This window comes from Pelmatolapia mariae, linkage group LG6 (genome assembly GCF_036321145.2).
Source record: "Pelmatolapia mariae isolate MD_Pm_ZW linkage group LG6, Pm_UMD_F_2, whole genome shotgun sequence".
Taxonomy (NCBI): Eukaryota; Metazoa; Chordata; class Actinopteri; order Cichliformes; family Cichlidae; genus Pelmatolapia; species Pelmatolapia mariae.
Genome location: NC_086232.1, coordinates 41,405,723 through 41,421,683, shown reverse-complemented (window position 1 = coordinate 41,421,683; position 15,961 = coordinate 41,405,723). Strand labels below are relative to the sequence as shown.

At 41.8% G+C, this 15,961-nt stretch overlaps 1 protein-coding gene across 26 annotated transcripts in view; it reads right to left on the bottom strand.

The window, feature by feature from the left end:
• rims1b (regulating synaptic membrane exocytosis 1b) overlaps positions 1-15,961 on the bottom strand; it is an 88,273-nt gene that overhangs the window by 12,873 nt on the left and 59,439 nt on the right. For 11 of the 26 annotated variants that reach the window (XM_063476981.1, XM_063476985.1, XM_063476982.1 and 8 more), the window contains 11 exons: positions 15,034-15,096; positions 14,567-14,644; positions 11,595-11,714; positions 10,755-10,838; positions 9,598-9,675; positions 9,101-9,166; positions 7,994-8,107; positions 7,460-7,566; positions 3,544-3,647; positions 3,260-3,420; positions 2,894-3,043 (listed from right to left, as the gene is read on the bottom strand). In XM_063476981.1, coding sequence (XP_063333051.1) covers positions 2,894-3,043; positions 3,260-3,420; positions 3,544-3,647; positions 7,460-7,566; positions 7,994-8,107; positions 9,101-9,166; positions 9,598-9,675; positions 10,755-10,838; positions 11,595-11,714; positions 14,567-14,644; positions 15,034-15,096 — 1,125 coding nt within the window. The remainder of the gene's footprint in view (positions 1-2,893; positions 3,044-3,259; positions 3,421-3,543; positions 3,648-7,459; positions 7,567-7,993; positions 8,108-9,100; positions 9,167-9,597; positions 9,676-10,754; positions 10,839-11,594; positions 11,715-14,566; positions 14,645-15,033; positions 15,097-15,961) is intronic. The other 15 variants (XM_063476995.1, XM_063477004.1, XM_063477008.1 and 12 more) reach the window with 11 other exon arrangements.

The window sequence follows — 15,961 nt, the reverse complement described above, 5'->3', positions numbered from 1 at the left end:
TTCAGGTAATGCTCTTAACAGTGAGTCAGTGACATCAGTGTCACTGACTCCCTGTTAAAGGCTGTTATTTACTTTAATATTCCAGTTTGATTAGGCAGATGTGTCAATGTGTGTTGAGTTTTTCACACATCAGTGTGGTGGGGATGCTGTACATCAGAATTTTCTCTCTCTGACTCATAGATCCCAGTTTGTTCATTTTGGCCCTGAAACTATTAAAGGTTAAATTAGTTTGTTTTCAAGTTGAGATTCTTATACTTACAGGGTTCATTTCAAGCTAGCACCTCCTAAGATAAATCTTAAGGTTAAAAATTGCAATGATAAAGCGAGTTTGGTGTTGGACAAATGGGTCCATAACAAAATGATTGTAGGTAGAGGAGTAAAGAGCATTTGGGATGAACAGAAGCACTGATGGAGAGCGAGGCTCGACCTTCCTCACTAATGTGTCTGAATGGGAAAAAATCCCCACAAACAAGTCTTCCCAGAAGAGTGAAGGCTCAGAGAATCTGATTAATGCCTGCTAACGGAGCTAATGTGACTGTCCACATACTTTTGGCTCTGTGCATGTGACTGTGGTTGCTTTTGTTTTACTGGTGATAAACTAAATAAAGAAAATAATCTATTCCTAACATACAAGCCTCTGACATCCGAGTCAGAGCGTGTCAGAGCTGCTTTTAAAAAACCTGGTTTGGATTGATCTGTGTAAAGAACGCCCGTCCTTTTTTCTCTTTTCTCTCAGACCTCAATACACTAGCCAGCTAATAAGCTGCACTACATCATCACCTGGCCCACTGTGGAGCAGTGAGATGGGGTCATTTGTCCTTGTCAGCAGTCTGTTACTGGTCAGCTGCTGAAGTAAGTGTGTGTGTGTGTGTGTGTGTGTGTGTGTGTGTGTGTGTGTGTGTGTGTGTGTGTGTAGCTGTATATAAGGAGACTAAAAAAGTCTCTTTTGAAAGGGGTTCTATTTCACTTACTTCCAGAGTATTTTTACTCTTGGATTCAACTAGAGTAGCCTGTATGACTCACAGTACCTCCTTCATCCTCTGCTGGACCCCTCCCTCAGTTCATCCCCTGTCTGAAACAAGCCCTTTAAGCTCCCTTTTCCTCTGTTTTAGAAAACTTTCTTGCGATCGGCTGCAGAATTCAACAGCAGCTTGGTGGGACGTTCACACACCGAGCTTTGTGATTAAGATGACCATATTAGGTTATCTGCTCTTTGTGACATCATACAAATCCAAGGGTAGAAAAAAACAGCCTGTAATTGAGCTTTAAAGCAGACTTAAGTCTGAACTTTTGGCTGACAGGAATTACTTACACAGTGACCTCATGACTTGAAACACTGGCCACCGTTTTTAACAGAATTTAATTGACAGAAAGTAAGAAACGTTTTAAATATCTACTTTCAAAATAAATATTAAAGTGAGATCTGATAGACTCTTTCCCTCCTAGTAGCCTCTTCCTAAAAAAAAGGTTCCTTTCACTTTTTTTTAATCGGTTGTTTTCCCCTCTATTTTTAGCTGTCTCAGGTCAACTGATGTTGATCCTTTTGGCTCAGCTTCTTATTTTCCCAAATGTGTAGTGTTAGTTCAGCTGGTGCTTAATTTTGAATTATGCAACTCGTGTTTGGGTTAGGGATTTATGTGGAACTCGTCTTGGTCCTGACTTTTGAATACACCTATGGCTCAGGGAGGAATAATGATTAGCACCACAGATGGGACTAATGCTGTTAACATGATTAAAAGTCATCAAGCTTTGCAACACAAAAGTGCACACTTGTTTGCAGCACCCTAAGGTTATCTTAATCTTAATAACAGAGAAAAAACTTTTAGGTAGAGAAAAATATCTTAACATGTTTAGGCTGACTTGGAGTGCTTACCTGTTTTTATGGAAATGAATCAAAAGTATATTATTTGATTTAGCAGGCTAATAGCTTGAACAGTAACAGTTTTTAAAAAAGAGAGTCTGAGTTTAATTTTAAGTCCAGGCTCAGATCAAACATAAGCCCGCCGGGTTGATGGTTAAAGCAAACAAATCTGCTCACACACTGTTAAATTTGCTGTTCTCGACTTGGACTTTCAGGTGTTTACATCCACGCTCACCACTGCTTCTGACGTTCAGCAACATGAAGTGGATAAGTTGACAGACGCAGGGTATAAAATTCAGTGTTTAGGCTGCACATTTTTACAACTGGAGAATGTAAAAAATCACTTACAGCAACGTACAATCTAGTTCAGGGATGTCTAAATCATTTTACATTGTGGACCACATACAGTCTACTTTGAACTCTGACCTTTCTGACAGCATTAAGAGGTTTATCTACACTTTTAATCTTGAGATATTTTGAGACATCTATAGATAGATGTTTAGATCTATAGATATCCTAGAAAAATAAGTGCCAAAGTGCTCATTGTGTCTTAGTGATAAACAAACATGATAGAGAAATGCTGTTGTAATAAATGAACTCTTATAAATGTGTAAAATTACAGAAAATGTTTTGGTAATCCAAAAAACGTTCCTTCACTTTTTTCAAAGCCACCCAGTGGGTGGAGTCTTTGCCGGACTGATCCTGGACCCTGGGCCTTATATTTGACGTCTGTGATCTACTTCTCCTAATTTGTTGTTAAAGCCACTGCGAGCCACTGGAGATGGGTAACAGGAGTTACCCATAAATATGGATATTTCACTGGAGATTTCTTTCTCCAGAAAGAAAGGTTCCACATCTACATCTACAATAAACTATAATAAACCACCTCTATATAAACTGCTTATATTTCCACCTTTAATAGCTACTGACGGCCTTTCTTTGGACTTGAGAGGTCTATGTGGACCTAGTTGTGCAGTGAGCAGATGGACCGTTTGCCATCATCGGTGGATTCACCGTGTGAGAACTCTTTACCTGGACTCTCTCGTGTCTCCTGCCACAGTGTGTCTCCTGTGCTTCAGCTCCTCGGAGAACTGCCTCTTTCCACCTTCATTCTCCTCCTCCTCTCCATCCACCCCCCACGAGATCCTCCTGTCCTTCTTGTCCTCCTCTAATGACTTGGATCTGAGTTATGTGTGTTTGTGCGTTCATGTGTTTGCGTGCGTGTGGATGGAAGAATCAGAGCATGCAGAAGGACACAAACATGCAACGGCAAGTGGCATGCAAGAAAAGGAAAGACAGACTGTGATCAGCATGCACTTCTCCGACATCTAGGTTTAATTAGAATATTAAAAATGATGGCTGTAGTGTTAAAAAGCAGCCTTTACAGTCACAACTGACCTGAGTCGTCCCCCGGGCCGTTCTGATTGGATAGACATGTAGCTGGTGCTACTGAGGCGGGAGGCACTGCTGGCACGGGAGATCGCCGACACGTCGCTCATATCGCTGTCTGAAGATCTGGCCGACATGTTGTCGCTGCTACGCCTCTGTTCTGCATACATCTAAAGATGGAGGTAAAGAGAAGGAGGGTGGGAAGCTCAGTACCTTTGTTCAAACTGAGGAAGAATAAATAACAAATACATTGTTTATAAAGGAAGAGGTGAGCAGCGAATACAAACACTCACCTCCCGTTTGGTCTTGAGGTTTGTCTCAGGGTCATGGGAGGCTGAAGGCCGGTAGGAATGTACTTTCATCTGCAGCTGTCGGGCTCGCTCCTCCACTGCGAGGGCTGAGGCACAAAATTTTTAAAAAGACAAAGGATATGGATAAAAGCATGACACTGAGAAAAAAGCAAAACCCATGAAGAAAAATAAAATACACGCGTTTTAATTGGATGGTGTTTCCTGTGGATGCAGGACCTGGGTTCTGACACTAGGTGGAGCATTATGTGCACTGGAAACTCCATCAGGAAGGCTCCAAGACACTTTAGATCTGCACTGAAAAAGTTTAAGTATAAATTTCAAATTCCAATCCAGGTCTTCTGGGAATGCCGGATTTGGATTTATGGTTAGGTGAAATCCTACTTTAGTGTTTACAGATTTATCTTTGCAGAGAAAATCAGCGAATTTGAACCAGAAGGACACACATATACTGTAATAGTACTGGGAAGTGAGGAAAACTAACATAGGCTAAAGTTTTAGAGGAACTAAAACCAAATTCCCTGAAGTTAATGCTTTCAATCAAACAGCTGTTAAACTTATTTTACATTTTAGAGTTGCACAAAAAATAAATTCCCACCTGAGAGCATATTCCTAAACTCCACAACTGTGAGAACATTAACAACCTGGAGCTCTTTGGAAAAGGGCCACTTGGGAGAATTTGGAAATATACTAAGACTCTTGGCACCATCAGCAGGCAAGTGAGCGCTGAGAAATCTACCAGACAGTGACTGATGTTTTAAAGTCTGTTAAAGTCTTAAAATCTAGCTAATTTCATGCAGCAGAAATTAAACTTAAGAATAATACTGTCATGGTCCTGGGCTGTTGATCCAGTGTTTGTGGTTTTTAGTCCCATGAATTATGTTTAATATTAATGATCCTCGGGGCACTTCTTAGGTTGTTTATTTAGTTATTCACCCTTGTGTACGCCCTTTTTGTAAGCTCAGTCTTGTGTTTGTAGTTTCAGTATTGTTCTATTTGTACTGTTTTATTTTGGTAGTGTTTTCTCTCTTGTGTCTAGTATTCAATTCAGTTAAATTTTATTCATATAGTGCCAAATCACAACAACAGTTGCCTCAGGAAACTTGGTGACAGTGGGAAGCAAGACCTCCCTTTTAACAGGAAGAAGCCACCGGCAGTACCAGACTCATGGCTCAGACTCTGCTGTGACTGGTTGGGGGTGTGGAGAGGAAGACAGGATAAAGACATGCTGTGGAAGAGAGCCAGAGATTAATAATAACTCAAAATTAAATGCAGAGAGGTGTATAAACACACATTGAGTGAAAAAGAAACACTCAGTGCATCATGGGAATCCCCCATGCCTACACGTATTGCAGTGTACATAAAGGAGGAGTCAGGGTCACCTGATTCAGCCTTATCTATATACTTTATCAAAAAGGAAAATTTGAAGCCTAATCTTAAAAGTAGAGATAGTGTCTGTCTCCTGAATCCAAACTGGAAGCTGGTTCCATAGAGGAGGGGCCTGAAAACTGAAGGCTCTGCCTCCCATTCTACTTTTAAATACTCTAGGAACAACAAGTAGGCCTGTAGTGTGAGAGCGAAGTGCTCTAATGGGCTGATATGGTACTACAAGGTCATTAAGATAAGATGGGGCCTTTTAAATTTGATTCTGGATTTAACAGGAAGCCAAAGAAGTGAAGACAACATGTGGGATAATATGCTCTCTCTTTCTAGTCCCTGACATTACTCATAGGTTTTAGCTTGTTTGGTTTAGCTGTGTCTCCCAGGTGTCTCCACTCTCGCCCACTCACCCTTCTATGCATATATTGTCTCACTCTCCCCTTGTCCTTTGTTCAGTTGTCCCTTTTTGCTGTTTGTATCCTTGTTCTGTGTCCTTGAGGACATTCTAGTGTTTTCTGGTAACTTATTCCCTGCAGTAGCTCTGTTTGGCATATGCTCTGGATTATTTTAGACTTTGCTATTTCCTGCATCGACGCCATTTAAGGCTGATTGTTTGATACTGTATTTAAGTCCGCAACTCACTTTTTCGCAACCACCTTTTCTCTAGTTAAATAACAGAATTTATCATTTTTAAATACATCTTTACCTTTTAGGAAATAAGGTATGAGTTGAATGTATGAGTTTTCCACAAATGTTTCAAAATAAAAGTCTTTTTAAGACATGTAATGTGTCTGTCCAGTGAAACCCTGTGAAGGTTTTAATTTTAAACCACCAGGAAATGTTGAGTTTGTATAAATAGTGAAATGCAGTAACGTTAATAAAACAAGTGAAAGTGGATCAAAAATACTAAAATAAGACTGACTGACTATTATACAATCACTATCTGATTATTATATCAAACAGACATAAAAATACATTCAAAAAAGTCAGTGAGTGAACTAACTGTGTTCCTAATTTTGGTTAACTTTCACATTCAGTCTGACTTTATTAACTCTCTTACATGTAATAGGCTAAATCGGTTTCATTAACGGTGCAGTGTTGTCCCTGCACACTCTGCTCTACACCTACAGTTAAAACCCTCTAAACAGTATGAAAACTCCACAGTTTTCATACTGTTTATATTGTTTTTTCAATCAAAGGAGTGCTGAGCAGATAGAAATCTTGATGCACTTACTTTATGCTGACAGCTTCCCGAACTGCTTTCAGGGATTTTTGATAGGTTTGTTGTTTTGCCCTGAACTGTGTGTTTCAGGCTCTTTTTTTGAGAGTTTAAAAAATAAATTAACCCTTTTGACCCTAGAGGTCATTAAAACACAATCAACAAGAGCCAGTGTAACTGACTAAACTATGACTGAATGTTAGATTTTTTTCTGCTGAGTCAAATCTGGAAGAATTACAGCTGAGAATTGTTAAAACAGGATTTTCTTTAAATGAATGTGGCTGAACTTTTCACTCCAGCCTGGTGATTGTGATGTGGAGACTCATTATATGTATTTCCACATCCTAATCCTTCACTGTTGTGCTGCTGTTGGTGACAGAAATTGGAGATATTGTCTTTCAGGTGAAATTTAATAGGCGGGCTTAAGGGGTTAAAGAGTGACCATTTGTCATGCTTCAGTTCTGCTGTTTGAAATGACCTAACCCTGCAGCTGATAATTTTTACAGTCCTTCAAATGGCATCATGTAATTTTCAAATCTCACTCCTGGTGAGAAGGACACAGAGATTTATTGCATGCCAAAAGTCTTCCTAATCCGACAGATGAAAGACAAAATTCAGGGCAAAAAAACCTTAAAGGCACTGAAGCTGTGGGCATAGAGTCAAATATGAGCGCAGCCTACATAAGTGCATAAGAGTTTTATCTACTCAGCACTCCTCTGCACTGACAATTTAAAGGTTGTTAACCCTTTTCAACCTGGAGGTCCCAGTACCTGGCTATAAAACACAATCTGTGACCATAATTAGAGGGTTTAACTTTTAAGGGTGCAGCATTGAAGCTGGTAGAGCTGCAATCCAGAATTTTAAAACACGTTCAGTCACTACAGTTACTCATTATTATAAGGCTCTCTAATTTTAGCCCGTTCTAATCCCAGGGTGTCAATAAGTGCTATTCATCAAAACTGCTGTCAGTCAAAGAACAATACAAGGTGTGCTTTGCTTTTCATTTGTCAACAAGCTGGGTTACTGTTGTGAAGGGGAGTGTTTTCCTAAATTTCAGGGTGTGAAGTAGACATCTGACAAACGCCACTATAATACACACTGAGGTGACAGTGCATGGCTGTTTTTCTGATGTCACTGGTCCGGTTATGGGACAAACCTGATGCATTTAAAAATCCTTTTAGTTATTCACTTTGACAACAGTTTAATAGTTGTAATCATTCACTTTTGATGTGAATGATTACAACTATCAAACTGTTGCGATACATGTTCTTTCTTATGAATTTTTCTCCACACACAACACACCTTGCTCTATACTGCTGCTTTTAGCGGGGAGCTGAGGGAGCTGCCTGCCCCTGCGACCTGATGAGGGAGTCCCTGCTGGGGAAGTCGGGCTGCCATAAGGGTGTGCTCTGCAGGACACGAACACACATGGAGGTGCGAAAATTAGTTATACATACATATAATGATAAAGAGATTAATCTCTCATTCAAGTGAGACCCAACACTCAGTCACAGAAGCAACAAACTGGGGTCAATGGTAAAGGTCAAAGGTCAAGATAGGAGAGAAACTGATCAGAATCATCAATGAAGTTGCAGGAGAAGCAAAGGAAGATTCACCGAGTGTGTCTGAGTATTTCTACAGATCCCCAAAATACTTCAAATACTTTATGTACAGACAATTTATAAAAATATCACATCACTTGTGAGCAACATATCATAAAGATCATACTGGGATATGGCTGATATAGGTAGTATCTGTGCACTCAGTAGCAGCACACTCAGTGTAACAGAGAGGAAACCAGGTGAGGGGAGGCGGGGCTCTGGCAACAGCATGCACCTGTCCAGCCGTGGTGAGTTAGGACAAGACCCTGACAGGACTGTCTGGCCAAAGGGCCTCAGAGGGCCTCCTCTCCCTCTGCTGCCCCTCAGGATAGAGGTGGGCTGGATGCGACTGCCATCAGCAAATAAAAAGGAATAAAAACAGAAAGATAGCAACTCAAAACAACACAAACAGTCTGTTTCAGTGGCGGATGGTCATATTAATCATGGTCTAATCGGCCCACCTGCAGTTTTTTTTTTTAATCTAAAGGAGCAGCCAATCAGAAAAAGTCAGCTTACAGAAGGCGGGGCTAAACCAGCTTGTTTCAGACAGAGGAAGAGCTGGTGGGCTTAACATATTACAATTATGAAATGTAAAAAAAATCCTAATATAATACAAGAAAACTTTAATATGTAAATGTGGTTCTGCAACCTCAAAACAATCAAAAACTTGACCCGAGTTAAATTTAGCTGTTTTATTCTTCAAGGCCGTGTCATCATGCACCTCTGAACCGCTTTCAGCACTGCCTCTATCTTCAGCTCTATTTTCAGATCACTGATCTCTAATTTCACTGTAGAGTTTAGATGGAGAGCATCATCCTCTGGGTCAAACTGACTGTACTTTAATGTTTAAGATGATAAAAAAAAAATCACTGTTTTTTGAATTTCCCTGACTTGTGCATTGTGCAAGGTCTTTGAGAGAAAAGTTTGGCTCTTTTTTGTGATGTGTGCCTGAAGCAATCCAGAGGTGCACAAGTACACAACACTGAAGGGAAGATTGGGCAAACATAACTTTGCACATAGAATAAAAAGTCAGTTTGGCTTCTCGATTATTAAAAAAAGGCTTTTTTTTCCTTGCTTAATTCCAAACATATAAAACACAGAAACCCAGTTTATGTCAGCGAAGCTCCATTTACTGTACAAAACAAATCACAAATATGGATTAATGTGTTTATATCTGAGGTCTTTCTGAGGATTTCTTAGACCTGAACAAGAAAAATAAATTCCACACATGACCAAAAGGTATAGATGGTTAAATATGATCCCTCTGGAGAAAAGGGAAGGGATTAGGGTAATGAGGTGGAAACACAGGTAAATGAATGAATGAATGAATAAATGATCTTACCTGTCCCCCTCCAGGCTTTTTCTGCTGCCCTTTGGACAGTTTGGACCTGGAGAACTGTTAGACTGCCTGTGTTGGCACACAGTGGCCACAGAGAGAGAGGAAGAAAAACAAACACGATGTGGAAAATGGCGATGCAGAGAATGGCCCAACTGAGCTCTGGGCAAGAAATACTATAAAAGGTTCAAACTCAGTCTTTCTATTGGTTTATGGAAGTTGCATAGCTGCAAAAGTGCTTTCAAGCCAGAGAAGTGAAGAAATTCAGAAGAGAGAAGCAGGTGCAGCACAACAAAGGAGAGATTATACAGCCTTAGACAACAAATATTTACAGGAAAAGGGTTGGAAGCAGTGCTGATCACAAGATCTACGATGTACATATCACTACAGGACAAGCTTCAGGCTACAGGATAGGCTTTCAAGTGAGAGTTCAGGGACGTATGAGCAGGCAAGCAGAACCGCAGCGTGTCAGGGGTCGGCACAAGGGGGTGGACCCGGTGTACCTGTCTTCCTCAGGGGCCACATGTTCTACTAAGATCCTGGGGCTTGGGGGAGTCGTTCGGGGCAAAGAGTTGGAACACCTGGAGGGGTGGGAAGGTGGGAGGGAGGAGGAGCATCCCAGTGGGAGAGAGGTTGTTAGTGAGGAAAGGGACAGTGAAGGCTTCTTTCAACTTCATGGCACAACATCAGGTAAAAGCTCCACAGAGACACGTTTCTCATGAGAAATCTGTGAGCAAACAAACTGACACGGTGGTAAAAATACCAGAAGAACCAGAATTATAATAACACAGTTTTTGTTGCATCTGTAAAATGAAACCTTCCTCACAGACTACAGAGGATCAAACATGGTGTCACCAGCTGTTACATTCCTATACGTTCCTAACAAGAGCTCGGTCAGCAGTTATGCCAGCAATCAGACTCCACCAGGGCTCATAATAATTGGTACGGACAGAATTTCTATGTGCAGTGAAGATGACAGCGATTGTCAGCTTTTTGTGATTCTGCTTTTTGCGGCTATGTGGACCTGCTCGATAGTTTTTCCAGCTTACAATGGGGCGGTTTGCAGCTGTGTTTGAATAAGCTGGGATAAGAACTAGCATCGCCAAGTCTGAGGCCAGGATTCTCCAATGGAAAACGGTGGATTACTGGCTCAGGTAGAGAGGTACAGAAAAGGATGAGTGTGAAGGTGAAGCTGTTGATTTACTGGCCGATCTCTCTCCTTATCCTCACCTTATTATTTGAAAATAAATAAATAAATGCACAGTACCCATGTTGCCATTTTTTCTGTTTACTGACTGCATGGTGGAATCAATCTTAGTATATGACTCTGAATAAGCATATCTGCAAAAAATATCTGAGAGAAGCTGCACTCAGTTATGCTTGCTGGGACCTTTGTGGTTTATAATCTTATCTGTTCCTGTTTAACTCCTTCATCTGTCTTGGAGGTTAAACGAACTGAGATAGGCAAACAACTGGATAGTTTGAGTTGGGTTATTTTTTTTAAATGAGGGTGTATAATGGCAAATTTACTCATGTATGAAAGGGGCACATGATGTGAAGGGAAGTGGAGACATGCAGCATCCTAACACCCAAAAAGTTGAATGACTCCATCAGAAAAAGAGTGCAGATAGAGGTGATGGTGTGCATGTTCTTCTGATACCTGTCTCTGTCAGTAGAGTGAAAGTCTGGTCTCAGACACGTGGTGCTGGCGCTCCTCACTCTGTCCAACGACGGCTGCAGGTCACTGCACCGCCACAATAGGGCAGCAGAGAGAGAAACAGAGATGCACAGAGACAGATGATGCGAGGAGGAGGCGAGGTGATGAAGATGTTGAAAACAGAAGGATGATGAGTGGGAAGGGGAACAAGAGATACGGCAGAAATAGTCAAAAGAAAGATAACAAAATAAGGCAAAGAGTGAAGATGGGAGACCACCACAGAGGGAGAAAGAGAAAGGATGAGGCGAGCAAATAAAAAGGGAGGGTTGATAAGAGAAAGGGGGACAAAGAAAATCCAGAGAAAATCAGAAGAAAGGTAACAAGAAGAGAGAGACAAAGAGAGAAGAAGGGAGGCCATGAGACAGCGCATTAAAACGGTAATGGCTCTGATGCTGTGTTTCCATTTATCACCGCCAGTCACTCCTCGCGGCCTCGCAGAGTGAGACCACTCAGATGGGAGGTTGTCATGGGAACCAGGTCTACGTGGGAGAAGGGACGGTTTGTGTGTCTGGGAGTGAGCGAGGAGAGCAGAGCTCCGCTGCATGTCTGTCCTGTGTCACATCATGCTGCTGACAACAGCTACTATCAACAGATGGCTGGCTCGTTGCCATCGCATGACGTTGCACATGACGCTTTGAGGCCAAACGCCTGACACGGACGGCAACAAGAGCTTAAGAGTAACACCCTGCTTTTACCAGCACACGCTCCAAAGGGAAAAAGAAACGGTTCTGGGTGGCAAGAGGACCAATGGTGGGAGGACGTGTGAAGTGGGTGTGTTCTTACCTAACCGTGACCTCATCAGTGAACCTGAGCACACGGTGTGTGAGGATGCTACGAGGCAAGGCGCTGCCCCCCTCCTGCCTGTGTGGCGGCTTGCTCTTTAGGCATGCGGGGAGGGTGGAGCTGTGTGCCAGAAACCCCGCCCACAGTGGGTGGGGAAAGACCCGCATGCAAAGAGAGGCAAAGGAAAACAAAAATGATACACACAACTGACAGAAACAAGCCAAATAAGTGCAGGAAGGGGAAACAACATGAAATTAACAAATGAAGTAGAACATTTACATGGCAACATAAAGTAGGGTAGCTTTAATGCATCCTATCCACAGCTTATGTAACAGCTCGATTAAAAGGCTTCCTGCAGCATCATGCCCACGAGAGGAGCTACATACAGTCTGTGACTTCAGAGAGCCGAGTGTAGAGATTGTTCTCTGGTGGATTGACCCCGCACACATACGTACAGGAAGATTACATGTAACACCAATTACGTAACACAATCTAAAGCTGCAGAGGCGACACGTGGCGAGGAAACCAAGCTGCAGCAGATCTATAGGATGCACGCGCTGTTATCAGAGCAGAACAGATAAAAATGGAGGGAACTGCTCCTACATGAAATGTCCACATAAGTGTACCCCAAAGACCTTCATGAAGCAAGTCTCACTATTTCTCGAAGTTATACAGAGTGGAATACATTTTAGCTTTTAAATGTTGGAAAGAAACTGAAATAGCATATTTCAAAAAAATATATGAGCGTTTACTGTTCTGTGAAAGCAGACAGAAGCAGGAAAAAGGGAAAGTAAGCAGATACTACATACATACATACATACATACACACATACACTCTCTGATTCCATCATCAGCATCTGAAAAATGATGTTACTTCGTGTGTTTTAGCCCATCAGCTGCAAAGCATCCTCAGGTTTCATTTAACCAGCAGTCATCATCAGGGTACTCTGGCAACTTCAACCCAAGCCAAGCTATATCTGATCACATCATTCAGGTTTTTTCATGAGACTTGATGGAGCGCTTAGACAAACATCAGGTTCCTTTAAATAAGACTAAAACCACTTGTTCTGCTCTTTAGTTAAAGTTGGTCACTAGTGGACATTATGAGCTCTGGTGGAGGAATTAACTGTCATAACTATTAGCAACCCTTCATACTAATACACAACAGCCAACAAGCCCTTGCTAGTACGCACTTAAATGGCACTGCCCCCAAGTTTAACCTGGTAAGCGGACACTCTGTGAGGCAAACAATGGTTTTGCATAAGATTGTGAAAGTTCTTAACATTAAGCAATCTCCATTCTCCACATTTCTACTTTCTTTTGTTTGTAAGCCTCCTAAGGGTTTACAGACAGGCTAACAGCCCTTCATTTAGCCACAGCACTTTTAAACTAAATGCTAATGCCAATGCTTACAATGTCAACAGCATGCCAGCGCTCTAATTAGCATGGAGGAAGACAGAAATCGAGTTAAAATGCTATTTAAATGTTCAGTGGTTTGCACTGTTACCTCACAGTAAAAGGGGTCGAACCCAGGACGGGACTTCCTGTGTAGAATTTAAGTGGGTTTTCTTTGGGAGCTACAGTTTCATCCAAAAAGTAGACGGATTAATGCTGCCTGTCTTGGTCTAGGACACTCTAGCAAAAGAGTGTTAATCTCAAGAGTTTCCTTTCCTGGTTAAATAAAAGTAACGACAATAATTAAAAGTTTAGCAAGTTCAGTTTGTTCTCTGTTGATGTTGTGTTAGATTCAGGAAGGTTTGCCAAATTATCCTGAGTTGAATAAAATCTGAAGCAACTTTATTTGCCAGTCCAGCCGATAGTTTACTGACATTTCACTCAAAACCTAGAATGTTGTCTAGGGCAGTGATGGTCAGTAAACTCCTGAAGCCAAGGGGCCTTAAAAATAAGTTGTTATAAATCATAAATTTGTATAAATTATACATATATATTAGATGGGAATCATTTACAGCAGCGGTCCCCAACCTTTTTTGCGCCACGGACCGGTTTATGCCCGACAATATTTTCACGGACCGGCCTTTAAGGTGTCGCGGATAAATACAACAAAATAAAAATAGTACCGGTACCGAAAAAAAGAAGATTTATTCATAACACACGTGAAAAGACCCAGGAACACAGAGTTAACGATAAAAACGATAACAAAATAACGCTGAAAACCGATAAAAACCCTGAAAACCATACATTTCACACCTGAGCCTCAACTCTCGCGGCCCGGTACCAAACGACTCACGAACCGGTACCGGTCCAAGGCCCGGGGTTGGGGACCGCTGATTTACAGCATTAAAATAACCCCATTGTGCCCTCCAACAGCATCGTAGGGCCAATTACATCATCATCATTAATCTGTAATTTCATTCTTTACGTTCAGCTGGCTGCAGTCCGTCCAAACCATCGAGTGAGGGGAAGTCGCAAATAGCTAAACTGGTGTTACAATGATGCTTTTGTGTCCCTAAATGGATCCTTGGCCCTAAAAGTTTTGGTCACCCGTTGGTCACCCCAAGCTGTTTTCACACATGAATATCTCCGGACTCAAAGTACTGTTTGGTTCAGGTGAGGGAACTGCCCGTGCAAAGTGTGCAGAGTAGGTGAGCTCTGCTAGACCCTCACAGGCAGCATTACTAGAAACTGCAATTACTCCAATTGTGTTTCTTTTATGATTTGTAGTTGATGGGCTACACATGTAAGATTAGCAGTGTGCTCATGTAAAAGATTGTGTAATGCAGATGGGAAAGCAACACATCTCACTGAAGCGGCACCATGACAAAGCAACTTGGCACACACGCCGACCACAGCACGCACAATCAGCACAGCGGCCTGGGAGACATATGGGCATTTATTGCATTGAGAGATCACTGCCACGAATAAATGGCCCACCAACTCCACAAATGAGTCTGGGAAAGCTGGACAGGCACAGAGAAGGGTTTGCAGGACTGCCTTTAACGCTAAAAGCTTACCTGTAAATGTCTTTATGGATACCGTTTACTAACAGGGGCATTTTGGGGGGGAGGGTGTTGCTGTATCTACCTATGCTCCTGGTTGTATGAGCGGAGATCATGCACGTAAAGGAAGACAAGAAAAAAGTGGAAAGACAATCCATAATTGCTGTTATGTAGAGAAGACATCCAAGGCAAAAAAAAACGAAATAAAAGAAATTATTCACAAAGCTTTGCCTTCTTTGAGGTCAGGTGCCGAGCGGGGCTCAAATCCCCTCATACACTGTTATGAGACAGTTGAATTTATGTGCGCTACAACTACTCGTGACACTTTTGTGTTCATGCATGTGCAGAAAAGCAGAAATAACAGACATAAACATAACCAGCATGTTCCTTTTGCATTAAAAAGGCCAACTTTAAGAGTTAAGATGGAGTTGTTAAAGTATAGTGAAAATGGAAATGATGACAGCTACTCTTTTTCTTTTTACCTGTTTGTGTGCAGGCACTCGGCACTCCCGCCCCGGATAGACCTGTGCATCTCCAGGACCTCACTGTCATTGGCATGACGATGAGTGAACAAATGAAAAACAACACAAAAGAAGAGGATGGCAACTCAGACAGGTAAAGTGAAGTTATGAATGACAGAAACCAGGAAATCATAATTCTGAGATTTCAATCAAGTCTCCGTTCAACAGCAGAGAATCCCATATGGAAAAGATTTAGAATAAACCTGTGCATACACTCCTGTAGTAAATATTCATGTTTTACATACAACTCTTAAGAAAGTGACATGCAACGCCACTACGGTGCGCACTTTCTATTTTGAGTCCATAAGTGCATCTGCAATGAAAAGGGGGCTGTGCCCTGTCTATGATGGCTTAACAGTAGAAAAGCTCTACACCTTCCACATTCAGTGGCTGCAGTAGGAAGAATAGCCCAAAAAACCTCAAAACACTGACCAACTCCCACTCTGTGATGGGCAGGTTTCACAGGGGGCGCTGGTGAGATCATTCAGAGTGAATCTGGAGTCTGCAGCTCCGAAATGGAAATTTCATGGGGATTTGCATCATGTTTTTGGTGCAAGGTTGTGCAAACATAAATGCAGTTTTACATTTTATGTGTTTGGACTGTAGTAAAATACGTTTCTGTGAGTCATTATCATCAACAGCAGCAGCACATAGTATGGCAGCCGCCATTGTGACGAGGCACAAAGCGCAGCGACTAGCTGCTTCCTCTCCACACGTGACAGTGTGTCATTTCCTTTCAGATGCACTGTTGACACTGTTGATGTATTTGTGGAAACTAAAATAATCTGTGTCTTTGCTTGAATAACAAATTTTTGACTCCTCTGATTCCTGTTCACTGAGGTTCTTTCCTGAACTGCAGCAACTTTTTGCACAGCATTGCTCTGCTCAT